General features: G+C 44.6%; 1 protein-coding gene across 1 annotated transcript in view; it reads left to right on the top strand.

Moving 5' to 3' along the window:
* The window catches only part of PPME1 (protein phosphatase methylesterase 1), a 55,816-nt gene extending 48,142 nt beyond the window's left edge, over nt 1-7,674 (top strand). The window contains exons 11-14 of the mRNA XM_067038535.1: nt 359-403; nt 4,392-4,456; nt 5,078-5,145; nt 6,454-7,674. Coding sequence (XP_066894636.1) covers nt 359-403; nt 4,392-4,456; nt 5,078-5,145; nt 6,454-6,472 — 197 coding nt within the window. The 3' untranslated portion in view covers nt 6,473-7,674. The remainder of the gene's footprint in view (nt 1-358; nt 404-4,391; nt 4,457-5,077; nt 5,146-6,453) is intronic.
* The last annotated feature ends 6,993 nt before the right edge of the window (nt 7,675-14,667 follow it).

Raw genomic sequence — 14,667 nt, 5'->3', positions numbered from 1 at the left:
AGTAAGCATAAGCATCTACCTGGGGTGGCCGAATTCTGGCCTGGCCTCTACCTGGTCAAGCCCAAGTCCTTCTTGAGTGGTATAAGGATATTCTGAGTATAATGGAAATTTGAAAAGTAAAACCCTATTTTCAGAAACCAGCTTAAACAAGCAAAGTGGTTACGGGGAATCTCAGCCTAGAAAGCTTCATGTGGTGAGAATATACCCTCAGGGAGTTAGGATTGGCATTAACATGAATTGAGAATATCATCATGTTTACAACTCTATAGCAATTTTTACTTCATTATTGAACAGCAAAGCCTATTTCACACAGCTTTTTTCTAGTAAGCTACTTATGGATTCTCTTATTTTGTTCTAGGTGTTGATAGATTGGATAAAGATCTGACTATTGGCCAAATGCAAGGTAAGCAGTGAAGAAATTATGTTCCTAGGTATCCTGAGGGCAGAGAAATGGGCAGAGTCATGTGGAAATTTTCCATCTAAAAATGGGATTTATACTACCACATATGCCTCAGAGTTGTAAGGATTAAAGTGAGTCAGTGTCTTTGAAAGGGGCATTATAAACTATAAAGTACTCTGTGTAAATATACAATATTGTTAAAGGAGATATTCTGAATACCGATCAGTATTTTTATTATTGTTAGAATTCTTAGGAAAGGGAAAGGTCCAAGATAACCCAGATACAAAAAGATTGAACTCTATTTAGAAGACAGCATAATGAGGTGGTAAAAGCAAGGACTCTGAGAACTGCGTTTGAGTATTGCTTCCTTCCTACTAATTTTTTTGACCTTGGGCAAGTTACTTGACCTGCCTTAGTTTTAGTTTTCTCAGTCTATAAAATGAGAAAATTGATGGCAACCTCACAAGGATTGTGATGTGTAATGAGTAGGAAAGTGACTTGTGCTTAGGTCTAGGTGTGTTGGCTAGATGACTGTGGAGGTAGTGGAACCAATTTCATGGAAGCTTTTGGCTTTAGTACAGATGAAAGGCCTGGTGAAGGTGAAGTCAATAGGCACTGGCAACTTTGGGTTATAGGAAGAAGAGGGGCCAACTCCAAGGTCAAGGCTTCGAGCTTAAGCAGATTCTGTTCTTGACCTTCCTTCTTTTCTACTTATTCTCCCTGGGCAATCTCATGGCTCCCATTTATACCCTGATAACTCCCAAAGCTAAACATCTGACTCATACCTCTCCATGTATCAAACATGCTGGACATCTCTACTTGGATGTCTCATGGGCCCCTCAAACTGTTCCTTGAGCTGTCCTCAAGCTCTCCACAGAGAAGGGGGCTATTTTCCTTGATAATAGTTGCTCACAGACCTCTGAATGATTTATCAAACTCTGGTCTTAGACCCTCATACCATACCCTTTCCTTCCCCCAACTACATAGTGTCCTGAGGCCTTGAGCAGGACCATGGGCTGGGACTATGTGATTTTTCTGGCACTGATGTTGGTAATTCTATTTTTAAAAAATTAATTAATTTTTAAATTTATTTTCAGCTGCGTCATGTCTGTTGCTACACATGGGCTTTCTCTAGTTGCAGCGAGCGAGGGCTACTCTTCGTTGTGGTGCATGGACTTCTCATTTCGTTGGCTTCTCGTTGCAGAGCATGGGCTCTAGGCATGTGGGCTTCAGTAGTTGTGGCACATGGGCTCAGTAGTTGTGGCTCTTGGGCTCTAGGGTGCAGGCTCAGTAGTGTGGCGCACGGGCTTAGTTGCTCCACGGCCTGTGGGATCTTCCTAGACCAGGGCTCAAACCCCAGTCCCCTGCATTGGCAGGCGGATTCTTAACCACTGTGCCACCAGGGAAGTCCTGATGTTGGTTATTCTGAGCTTAGACATTTTTCCTTAAATTCAATTAAGCAGACCTTTTCTATGTGCTCTTTCTGTGTAAGACCTGTGCTTAATGCTGGGCACACAGAAGAATCAGACATAGCTCTTGATACCATCTGAAAGCAGTTAATCTCGACTAGAATAGCATTTGGAATCAGTGTTGATCACCAGCCTTGGAAGCAGACAGTCCTGGGTTTGAATCACTCTTACTGGTTTTGTCGCTTGAGTGGATTGCTAACTTCCTTAATTCTGAGTTTCTTCATCTATCAAATGGAGATAATGAAATAACTCAATTCAATTGTGTGAGGTTTAAATGAGAAAATGTGGGTGAAGTAAAATAAATGATGGCTTCACTGTGTCCAGGAGGCACTCCTGATACCTCATTAAATCTCTCCTGTTTCCCCAGTAAGGTTTATGCCAAGACCACCTTCTCTTTCAAAGCATCCCATGAGTATGTATAGAGAGTAATGACATCCATAAAACAAAAGGAAATGGCTAAATCCCCACAGATTCCAAACCACAGCCTTCCCAGCACTGTTTAAACCAGCTGAATTAGTTACTGAATCCTAGAAATCCTAGAAATCCAGCACTCATTGATGGTGCAACTTAGGTGAATGATTTAGGCTTTCTGAACTTAAAGTTCCTCATCTGTAAGATTGGCAGGGAGGGGCTTCCCTGGTGGCACAGTGGTTAAGAATCCACCTCAGTGCAGGGACACAGGTTCGAGCCCTGGTTCTGGAAGATCTCACATGCCGTGGAGCAGCTAAGCCCGTGTGCTACAACTGCTGAGCCTACATGCCACAACTACTGAAGCCCGTGCACCTAGAGCCTGTGCTCCGCAACAAGAGAAGCCACCGCAATGAGAAGCCCACACACCGCAATGAAGAGTAGCCTCCCCTCGCAGCAACTAGAGAAAGCCTGCGTGCAACAACGAAGACCCGACGCAGACAAAAATAAATAAATAAAATAAATTGAAAAAAAAAAAAGATTGGCGGGGAGTTGGAAATATGCCCACCTCATAGAATAATTGTGAGGATTACCCATGATTATGTTATTTTATGTGTACTGGGTACAGCATTGTTAGTATTGTGAGTTCTCCCTGATTCCTTATACCCACTCCTCCAAAGAGGAGTGAAAAATGCATACCCAGTCATCAAGGTTTGAGTTGTAAGTTTTATCAGGTTATTTGCTCAATCGTTCATTCATCCAAGACTTACTAAGCACTTATTTAATATCTAGCCCTGGGTTGGGCCCTATTAGGGATATAGAGCAAGTAATGATATTAGCCCTGTTCTTATAGAAATGACACACTCCTGGGGAGGCAAGCACCAGTGGCATATAGATATTAGCTTACAGAACAACAGGGGAACAAGCTGCTCTGTGTTTGGATCCATTAAATGCATTAACAGTAGTACATTAGGAGATACAGGGGAGAGGGGACTAGGCTGGAGCACCCAGAGGCAGCTTACTGCAGGAAGAGGGGCATAAGCAGGACGTTACTGGAGGGAATGGTCTTAGTTCCTCTGCTGACTAATTAAGTGGCCTTGGGCAAATCACTTCACTAATCATGGCCTTGGTTTCATCATCTCAAAAAAGAATTTCAGTATTTTTCCTGCTTAATTTTATAGGGTAAATTTGAGAATCAACTTAAAAAATGGATAGATGAGTATTTTGAAAAATAATTTTAAAGCACTGTGTAACTGGGGTAAGAATCCCAGAGTGTGATAACCAGAAGGACTTCCAGAGCTTACTCCCTTATTTTGAGGCTCTGAGAGTCTGCTCTCTCTACCTGTGGGAGCTCTGGGTCCCATATTTTTTAGTCTCCTTAGAGATCTTGCTTTATCAGTCATTTCTGTTCATTCTTAATACCTATCACATTAGTTGTGAGCTTACAGTGTTCTACAGGACAGTGTGAGAAAGTGCCTAGTACTGTGTCTGGCACATAGTTAAGCACTCATATGGTAACTTATTATTGTAATAATGAATCTCAAAGTCCTTAACATAGCCTACAAACCCCTTAATGGTATGGTCCCTGCTTACCTCTCCAGCCTCATTGTTAACTCTCATGAGCACCATGCCAAAGTTTTTCTTTTCAGGAGCAAATACCATTTCATCCTTCTTTCTTTGTGTAAGTTATTTTTTCTGTGTGGGAAGCCTTCCTCAATCCCTATTTGATTGCAAAGCCCCTCTTCCTGTGTTTTTCCAGTTCCATATGCTCTGTGTTATCATAGGAACTACATGCTGCATTAAAATGTTGGTTTTTATGTTTTGCTCTCCCACTAGACTGTAGTGTATACAGGAACTGTTTCTATGTGTCTGGCCCAAAGTAAATGCATACTAAATAGGTGTAGAAAGAAAAAGTGAAGGGAAAATGATTTGCTCAAGGTTACAATTTCAAGTATTACCATCCTCCTCAAAGGCTAGGTGTAATTGGTTCCAGAGTATTGGTAGGGAGGGGATGGGGGAGTCCTGGCCTCCTGGAGTGACCTGTAAGGCTGCAGAGATGGTAAGGAGAGGACCATTTTAGTCCCTGAGGTGGCTTTGGTTTGTATCTTCCCCAGGGAAGTTCCAGATGCAGGTCCTACCCCAGTGTGGCCATGCAGTCCATGAGGACGCTCCAGACAAGGTGAGCCTGGTGCTTGATGACTGTAAAAGGACAACGTGGAATAACTGTGGATCTCACGGAAGATAGAACCAGCCTCTGAGTCAGCCTGTATCGCCTGCAGCAGCTGCTGTGGTGCCTACACAGATGGGACTCCACCAGCTCCCCAGACCTCTCCCTGGCAGCTGCTTCTGGTCTTGGCTTTGTGTGTATGGGCTGAGGAGTTACTGGCACCCTGCTATTTCACCAAGGGCCCTATGGTTAAGATCTTAAGCTCTATTTCTCCATTGCCCCCGAAAGCCAGATGGTAGAAGGGATAATTGGGGTAGAAACTGCTCCCTAAACCACAGTCACAGTTAGGAATTAATATGTGCTCCTCCTGTAGGAGAAAAGTGCTTTGTAACTCTAAGGGGATAAATAAGTCTTCACATCATTCCTCTTGACTTCTCTGGACCCATCCCTGGCAAATGGTGGGGAGGAGTCTCCCAGCCAGGACCCAGGTCCTTTTGATTTCAGGCTCCTCAGAACTGTAGGACCCATGAGTCCATCAGAGAACCTTACCTTCCAGCAGAAGCCCACCAGACCTCCAAGGATGAACCCCGTTGCTACTCTTAACATGGCCTGGAATATCTCTCCCTTTTCCAGGTAGCTGAAGCTGTTGCCACTTTCCTGATTCGGCACAGGTTTGCAGAGCCCATCGGTGGATTCCAGTGGTAAGGAAGTACAAAGGTTTAAGGAGCCCAGCAGTGCTCCAACAAAGAGACATTTGCAAGTTTATAGGTATCTCTGCCTTACCCCTGCCTGGCTTAGGCCACCTTGCCTTTCTTCTTCCTCTTTAACACAGAGCCCAGTGTGTGTGTTTCTGCAAAGCCATGGTTGGTTCTTTCCATGTGCTCTGGTTCAGTGAGTTGTTGCGTAGCTGACATTAAATGATGCCTAGTCCCCCACCCTCACTGTGATATGTACTTCTTCTTGAGATGCCCCTTCCTGTGGAGGCTGGGATGGGAATCTGTCCTTTTCCAGGTTCTTAGAGAAGTTCTATATGCCTTCTCCTGCCCTGCTGCCAAGGAAGGTAGGGCAGGCCTTGAGGCTGTGTAGAGATCTGGAGCAGGGTTTCCAACCCCAGCACTAGTAACATTTGGGGTGGGTAATCCTTTGTGATGTGGGCTGTTCTGTGCACTGTAGCATGTTGAACAACATCCCTGGCCTTCACGTACCAGAAGCCGGTAGCACCCCTGAACACACACAGCTGTGACAGGCAAATGTGTTTCTAGATTTTACCAAGTGTCTCAAGAGAGGCAAAGTCATTCCCAGTTGAGAACCACTGGATCTAGAGGAACAAGGATGCCCCTCATCCTAGGAAGCTCTAGGATGAGGAGAAGGAGGAAAAGAGCCATGGTGACCCAAACCACACGGTCCCGGCCCCACCTCAGGGAGCTCCCAGTCTTTGCTACAGGAGGCCCCTGATCCTCAGAGAGCCCACAGGCCTAATGAAGCGTCACACCTGCCAGTTGGGAAGTCTCTGATTTTGATGATGGCCTAGAGGAACTTGTTCCCTACCCTCAGGAAGTTTGAAGAAGAAAAATTGTTGAAGAAAAAGAAAGGCTTTCTGCATTAGGGAGTTCTGAATGCCAGGGCCTAGGAGGTATGGATGACAGAGTAGGGTAGGCATTGGAAAGGAGGACAGGAGCCTGGTACAGTGAGCCACACAAGTGATTCCCTTATGCCAAACCACCCCTCAAGCAGCTGACCATTGATGGATCCCAGGAATCAAAATAAAGACTTAGTTTCGCTTAATAAGCAGTGTTTGGGGCCCCTGGCCCATTTGGAGCTGTGGTCAAATCGGCAGTACCCTGAGAGCAGACCCTGTGTCTAGCCCTGGATGGGGCTGAGAAGAGGTGGGAGAGATCTACAAAGGCCTTGGTGATCATTAGGGAAGGTTTCCTGGTTGAGACAGGGTAAGCAGGGGGAAAGCTAGTGACGGTCACATTTGTTTTCCACTCTCTTTCTACTCTTCACAGTGTGTTTCCTGGCTGTTAGTGACCTGCTCTCCTTTCCTCCCTCAACACTGAGCTCTGTTGTAAATACATCGCACCAGAGGCCACTGTGATGCCGCTGTCTCCTCCTCACCATCCTGCCCGACCATTTGACACCGGCTCCCTATAGACGGGCATCCCCAGATGTACAAACCCTTTCGTGTATTCCTGCCGAAAGCATTGTTTTCCAGGGCCTTTGACCAATATTGGTCTCCCCAGTTTAAGGCTCCCCAGCTCCTATCCCTTCCCTGTTCAAGGGTAGCCCCTGCCTGTCCTCCCTGCCTTGCCTAGGGTGAAGCCTCCATCAGAACTGCCACCCTGGGCCCCTATTCCTGGCATTAGGCAATGCACCTGCGTCCATATGTTTCCCCAGGCTCAGGGACCTCCATTCCTTGAGATTTTTCTTGCCATGGTCCTGCCCTACCTCATGGGATGGACCATGTGCGGGATGGTCCTTATTTTTCCCTTTTAAATAAAATACCAGTCAGGTACCTTTTTATCCCCATCTTACTATTCTAGGCTTGGAAGACCCAGAGAGGCCAGGATCTCATCCTTAGGTACAGGGGTGGGGGGTGGATAGCATCACAAGAAACCAGCCTGAAAATCAGGCCCGGCCAGTCCAAGCACATGGCCTCCCACCTGGGGAGGGCTCACGGTCCCATTCCCACATGTCTGGGCACCTGCCCTGGGCTGAGGCCAGGCTGCTCCAGGGGTCTTTTGAGCCCTCACCTGCCACAGGGCAACCCAGGTTAAATACAGCCCATGCACAAAGCCACAGGCTAAGGCCCGTGGAGTTGTTTTTAAGAATCAAATTGAACCATTTTCTTAATTGGTCCCTGGGGGTGTGCAGAGTGCCCGCTTGCCTTTTCTAGACCCTCAGCTTATCTTAGCCATTTGTGGTTTCCATGTTACTCTTCATAGAAACAGTACAGCCCAGCATCCTCAATATTTGCCCTCTTCCAGCTGCCTCATCACAGCACTTCAGCCTCCCCCTGCTGCCCAGGCACGCCATTCCCAAGGGCAGGGAGGGGCAGTCTCCTGCAGCCCATCTTTTCTGTGACTGTCTTAGGTTATGCGTAGCACCCTCCACCTTTCGACCCAACAACTTCCTATCCCTGTCCTGCTGCAGGGTCTGAAGTCTGGGACCTACTTTGTTTCTTTGTTATTTATGATCTTGTTTAAAGAAAATAAATCTCCTAACCTTTATCTATCTGGTCTTTATGGAGTTGTCCTTATTTCTGTTGATCTGGGGGCAGGGAACATTGCACTGGATTTAGTCACCATAGAGCACAGAAAAACCTCTTTCCTGTGGCCTATCAACATCTTATGCTCTGCCTGCTCCCCAGATCCATAATGCCCAGCGGAATGGACAGAACCAGTTTCCACTGCAGCCCGGGAGACCATATTCCAGTCCCATCTCTTCCAGTTATTTGCTGTGTTGACTTTGGCCCAGAACAGGATAGTCTGTACACCGTCCACATGACCTCAGGCACTCAGGGCTTTAAATCTGCCAACACCCAAACTTTGTCTACAACCTAGATATCTCCTGAACTCTGGATACTTCTAGAGTTACTAGATACCTAGATACTCTAGGTCCATCTACTTCTCCATATCTCCCAGATGTCCAAAAGCCACTCATATTGACCATTCCTAAAACCGAACTCACCTTCCCCCTAAAACTTGTTCTTCCACCCACGTTTCCTAGCTCAGTAGTGATAGATACCACCATCTCTGCACTAACAGTTTGTCCAAACCAGGCAGCCAAAGTGCCCTAGATGGCACCCTCTCTTACATCCATATCCAGTCTACCACCAAACCCTGTCCATTCTCTGTTCTATGATGTCTCCTTTCCTTGCCTCAGCCCCTCCCCTGGTTATCCTCTACATACTGTTGGAGTCCTCTTCCTAGTAGGCTTTGGAGCCAGGCTGCCTAAATTAGAACCTAAGGCCCATCCCTTACTGGCTGTATGAGATAGCTACATACACTCTCTTTGTGCTAGTTTCCTCATCGGAAAAATGGAGATCAATAGTATTTACCCCACAGAGTCTTGAGGGCTATGCAAGTTAATATAGGTTAAGTGGCTGTCTCAGGAACTGACACAGGGTAGGCACTTAATAAATAGTTCCTGTCATGTCAATCCCATATTATATATTTTTTAACATCTTTATTGGAGTATAATTGCTTTACAATGGTGTGTTAGTTTCTGCTTTATAACAAAATGAATCAGTTATACATATACATATGTTCCCATATCTCTTCCCTCTTGCTTCTCCCTCCCTCCCACCCTCCCTATCTCACCCTTCTAGGTGGTCACAAAGCACTGAGCTGATCTCCCTGTGCTATGCGGTTGCTTCCCACTAGCTATCTGTTCTACGTTTGGTAGTGTATGTATGTCCATGCCACTCTCTCACTTTGTCACAGCCTACCCTTCCCCCTCCCCACATCCTCAAGTCCATTCTCTAATAGGTCTGCGTCTCCATTCCCGTCTTACCCCTAGGTTCTTCATGACCCCATATTATATTTAAGACCTTTACTCAGAGTGGTTTGTGAGCCAGTAGCATCAGTATCATCTGGAAGCTTGTTAAAAAAGATTTTGTCCCTACCCCAGACCTATTGAGTCGGTACTGATCTGCATTCCAACAGGCACATTAATTCTGAGAAGTTCTGGTTTAGATGTTCACTAAATATTTCTGAGTAAAGCATGAGCTCCCTAGCAGAGAAGAAAAGTGCCTTGTGTGTGATCTGCATCCTCCCACCAAGCCCTTTGGGGGTGGGGTGGGGAAAGGAGCAGACCAAGGTCTCTTTGCTGGGCTGTGTGCACTCTTGTCTACAGGGGGGCAGCATAGTCAAATTCACGGTTTTCAGGGACACACATCAGACACTTTCGTTCACCAGGCAAGTCATAATAGTCATCAGAGTTGATCATCAGCTAATTCACTTTACACATATCTATTTAATCCTCACGGCAACCCTGTAAGGTAAGTGATGTTATGTTCCTTTTACAGGTAGGCATTAGGTCCAAATTTATATAGCTCAGAAGTGGTGGTGTCAGAATTCAAACCTAGGTTGTTTCCTCTTCATGCTGCCTCTTGGACAATATAGGGGACCCTGGTCAGAGTTCTTTTTGGTGCAGATACCTGGCAAGAGGATGATGACCAGCCTTGAGGGATGGAGACTTGAGAATGAATGAAATGTTCATTGAGCTTTGTGTTAGATACTGTGCTAGTTACTTACATCTTTATCCTTTGTATCCTTGTGAAGTATGGGCATTATCCCATTTATTATTATTATTTTTTTAAGTTCACATGAAATATATTTTTAAGTTGAAGTATAGTTGATTTACAGCATTGTGTTAGTTTCAGGTGTACAGTAAAGTGATTTGGTTATACACACATATATATGTATTCTTTTTCAGATTCTTTTCCATTATAGGTTATTACAAGATATTGAATATAGTTCCTTGTGCTATGCAGTAGGTCCTTGTTGTTTTCTATTTTACATATAGTAGTGTGTATCTGTTAATCCCAAACTCCTAATTTATCCCTCCCCACCCCCACCTTTCCCCTTTGGTAACCATAAATTTGTTTTCTACATCTGTGAGTCTATTTCTGTCTTGTAAATAAGTTCATTTGTATCATTTTCTTTTTTAGATTACACATATAAGTGATATTTGTCAGTCTGACTTAATGTGATAATATCTAGGTCCATCCATGTTGCTGCAAATGGCATTACTTCATTCCTTTTTTATGGCTAAGTAATATTCCATTGTATATACATACACACACACACACACACACACATATATATACACCATATCTTTATACATTTATCTGCTGATGGACATTTAGGTTGCTTCCATATCTTGGCTATTGTAAATAGTGCTGCAGTGAACACTGGGATGCATGTATCTTTTCGAATTAGAGTTTTTGTCTTTTCCAGATATATGACCAGGAGTGGGATTGCTGGATCATATGGTAACTCTGTTTTTAGTTTGTTTTTTTCTTTGTGGTACGTGGGCCTCTCACTGCCGTGGCCTCTCCCGTTGCGGAGCACAGGCTCCGGACGCGCAGGCTCCGTGGCTATGGCTCATGGGCCCAGCCGCTCCGTGGCATGTGGGATCTTCCCAGACCGGGGCACGAACCATCGGCAGGCAGACTCTCAACCACTGCGCCACCATGGAAGCCCCGTTTTTAGTTTTTTAAGGAACCTCCATACTGTCTTCCATAGTGGCTGTACCAATTTACACTCCTACCAACAGTGCAGGGGGGTTCCTTTTTCCTCACACCCTCTCCAGCATTTATTATTTGTAGACTTTTTGATGATGGCCATTCCGACTGGTGTGAGGTGATACCTCACTGTAGTTTTGATTTGTATTTCTCAAATAGTTAGTGACCTTGATCAAGCATCTTTCCATGTGCCTGTTGGCCATCTGTATGTCTTCTTTGGAGAAATGTCTGTTTAGGTTTTCTGTCCATTTTTTGGATTGGGTTGTTTGTTTTTTTGATATTGAGCTCTATGAGCTGTTTGTATATTTTGAAAATTAATCCCTTGTCGGTTGCATTGTTTGCAGATATTTTCCCCATTCCATAGGTTGTCTTTTCCTTTTGTTTATGGTTTTCCTTTGTTTGTTGTGCAAAAGCTTTTAAGTTTAATTAGGTCCCATTTGTTTATTTTATTTTATTTTTAATAAATTTATTTATTTATGTATTTTTGGCTGTGTTGAGTCTTTGTTGCTGCGCATGGGCTTTCTATAGTTGCCGTGAGTGGGGGCCACTCTTCGTTTAGGTGTGTGGGCTTCTAATTGTAGTGGCTTCTCTTGTTGCAGTTCACGGGCTTCAATAGTTGCAGCACCTGTGTGAAACTCAGTAGTTGTGGCTCACGGGCTCTAGAGCACAGGCTCAGTAGTTGTGGTGCATGGGCTTAGTTGCTCCGCAGCATGTGGGATCTTCCCGGACCAGGGATCAAACCCGTGTCCCCTGCATTGGCAGGCGGATTCTTAACCACTGTGCCACCAGGAAAGCCCCATTTGTTTATTTTTGCTTTTATTTCCATTACTCTAGGAGACAGATCCAAAAAAATATTGCTGTGATTTATGTCAAAGAGTGTTCTATGTTTTTCTACAGGAGTTTTATAGTATCTGGTCTTACATTTAGGTCTTTAATCCATTTTGAGTTTATCTTATTAGGTCTTTAATCCATTTTGAGGTGTTAGAGAATGTTCTAATTTCAATCTTTTACATGTAGGTGTCCAGTTTTTCCCCAATTTAAAGGCAAGGAAATTTTTTTTAACATCTTTATTGGAGTATAATTGCTTTACAGTGCTGTGTTAGTTTCTGCTTTGTAACAAAGTGAATCAGCTATACATATACATATATCCCCATATCTCCTCCCTCTAAGGCAAGGAAATTGAATTTCAGATATGTGAAATGACTTGCCCACAGACATGGCTAGGAGATGGCAGCATCTTTGAGTGGTCCACTATACCCCAGCAGAGAAGGGACCATTCATATGTTCACATAACGTATCTTTAAGGAGCACCTGCTATGTTCTGGATGTAACAACATCCTTGTGAAGCCTACAGATCAGCACTCCATACTCAGGAAGAAAATAAAGGAGACCCTTTGAATGAAGGAGTTCTACAGAGCCAGAAGGAACATATTTCGGTCAAACCAGGGGCCATTCTGTCAGACACACACTCTAAGGAGTGTCCAAGGAGAAATGCCCGAAAGAAGAAGGTAGGCAAATGGGTAGACACAGATCTAATGTTGAGGGTGGAGAACCTTGAGATTGAGAAGACTCAAAGGCATGAGGAGAGTTGGGCATGACTTGTTGGTGTTATCCTCTTTTAAACCTGCAGTTATGAACATTTATTTGCTGATTAAGCAAACCTGAGCAGTTATTCTGTGCCAAGCCTCCAGTGGACTCTGGAGACAGAGATACGTAATGAGACCCTTCAAATGAGCTCATAGCCTAGAGAGACTGTTATAGAAACACTGCCCACATTGTATAAAGGGAAAGGGACAGGTCAGCATCTTTGGAAACAGGTCAGGGATAGTTCACAAAGTAGGTAGCATCTGAGTTGAGCTTTGCAGCATCATCACAAAATGGAGGTGGAGAAAGAAGGGAAATACATTGCAGGAAGAGGGGGCAGTGTACACAAGCCCAGGAGACTTGAAAGTCAGTCTGATACAGCTGGTAGATTAGTACGATTAGTATGGCTGGAATAAAAGCTGTAACAGGAGAGGCTGCAGGAGGCAGGATATAAAGGCCTTGAGTGGCAAGATGGGGAGTTGCCAGAAGTTAAGGAAGGTCACTCTGGTATCGATGTAGATGGACTGGCAGGCACCAGACTAGAGGCAGGGAGAGCAGTAAAGAGGTAGTGGTAGTCTAGGTAAAAGGCAAAGGTATACTTAACTAGACAGTGGCTGCAGGGTGAGAGAAGGAGAAAGGCTCAATATTTTAGAGTTGGAATGAACAAGACAAACTGATTTGGACAGTGAGGTACCAAGGACCCTTCAGCTGGATTCAAGGGCCTGCCATCAGAACTGGGGGTGGGGAGTTAAAGGTCACGACTTTTAACAAGGGGAAAGCAAGAAGAGAATCTACAACAGGAGTAGAGAAAGCAAACAGCAATCATATTCTTTCCTGCAGGGACAGTGTTTTGTTTGTAATCTTCGAGCCAACTCTTCTCCTGCCCCAGCTGGCTGCCCCATCAGTAGCCAGAGTCAACACATTCTCAGTCTGGGTCCCGGGCTCAGAAAGTTATGTAAACTCAAGAGGCTCTGATATTCCTAGAGCTGGCTTCCTCTCCCAGCAGTTTGCTAGAAACCCCAGCCTGTAGCCAGGTGAAACCTTGGAACCTGAGACTAGTCAAGTGGCTGGCCTCTTACAGGTGGATGGAGGGAACAGTTAACTGGGTAGTTAGCTGAGCAATGGGGGGAGAAAGTTTTTTCCTGATGATCAATGATGATACCACATATCAATGGCTAATCAAATGTAAACTTACAATAATTGACACAGTACAGTATGTGCCATTTACAGAGCACATTTACAGCCTTTTGAGACCTCACAACTCTGTGGAGTGGGTAAGGCAGACAGATTAGCAATGCCACCCTACAGATGAGGAAATGAGAGCTCTGATAAGGAAAGTGATTTGCCCAAGGTCACACAACAGCTCCCACTTTCTCCCTGCCCCCAGCCCCTGGGAACCTCTATTTTACTTTCTGTCTCTGTGAGTTTGTCTATTCCAGGTACCTCATATAGGTGGAATCATACAATAATTGTTCTTCTGTGTCTGGTTTATTTCACTTAGCATAATGTTTTCAAGATCCATCCGTGTTAAATCATGTATCAAAATTTCATTCCTCTTTGTGGCTGAATAGTATTCCATCGCATGTACATGCCACATTTTGTTTATCCATTCATCTGTTGTTATACATACTTGGGTTGTTTCCACCTTTTGGCTATTGTGAATAATGCTGCTGTGAGCATGAGTGTATAAATATTTATTTTGAAGTCCCTGCTCTCAGTTCTTTTGGATATATACCTAAGAGAGGTATTACTGGGTTCTATGGTAGTTCCATGTTTAACTTTTTGAGGAAATGACAAACCATTTTCCACAGCAGCTGCAACATCAGCAATGCATGAGGGTTCCAATTTCTCCACATCCTCTCTAACACTTAGTATTTTTCCTTTAAAAAAAAAAAAATTATAGCCATACTAGTAAGTGTGAAGTCGTACTTCATTGTGCTTCTGTAGTTTTTATATTCCAAGACAGCTAGATGCGGGAGAGAGTGAGTGAGGTGACCCTGGGCAGAGCCCCCATAGAGGGCTCTGGAATTAGGAATGTGGGCTGATGCTGGCTGGCCCAGGTACTGGAGGCTGGCCCTGCCTGTCTCCAGGCCCACAACCCCAAGAGCCAGAGGGACTCAGGGAGCTGATAGAGAGGATGGCTTTTTCTGGCCTCAAGCACCACAGGACTAACAGGCTCAGTGGCAACCAGAGAAAGAATTGATTGAGCAGAGGCAGTAGGATAGATTACCTTGCTCCTCTAGGATGAGCCCACTGGCAATTTCTATTTCCTTTTTTGTTGCAAGAGGGTTAAAAATAGAAATTCCAGAACTCTAGAACCTGGAGAGCATTGTGGGAATTTCTAGGCTGATGGCATCCCCTAGGGGACAATGTGTAATTTTAAAAAGAA

Source organism: Kogia breviceps, chromosome 7 (assembly GCF_026419965.1).
Source record: "Kogia breviceps isolate mKogBre1 chromosome 7, mKogBre1 haplotype 1, whole genome shotgun sequence".
Lineage (NCBI taxonomy): Eukaryota > Metazoa > Chordata > Mammalia > Artiodactyla > Physeteridae > Kogia > Kogia breviceps.
The sequence above is the reverse complement of the archived record's forward strand: the minus strand, read 5'-3'. Positions and strand labels throughout refer to the sequence as shown.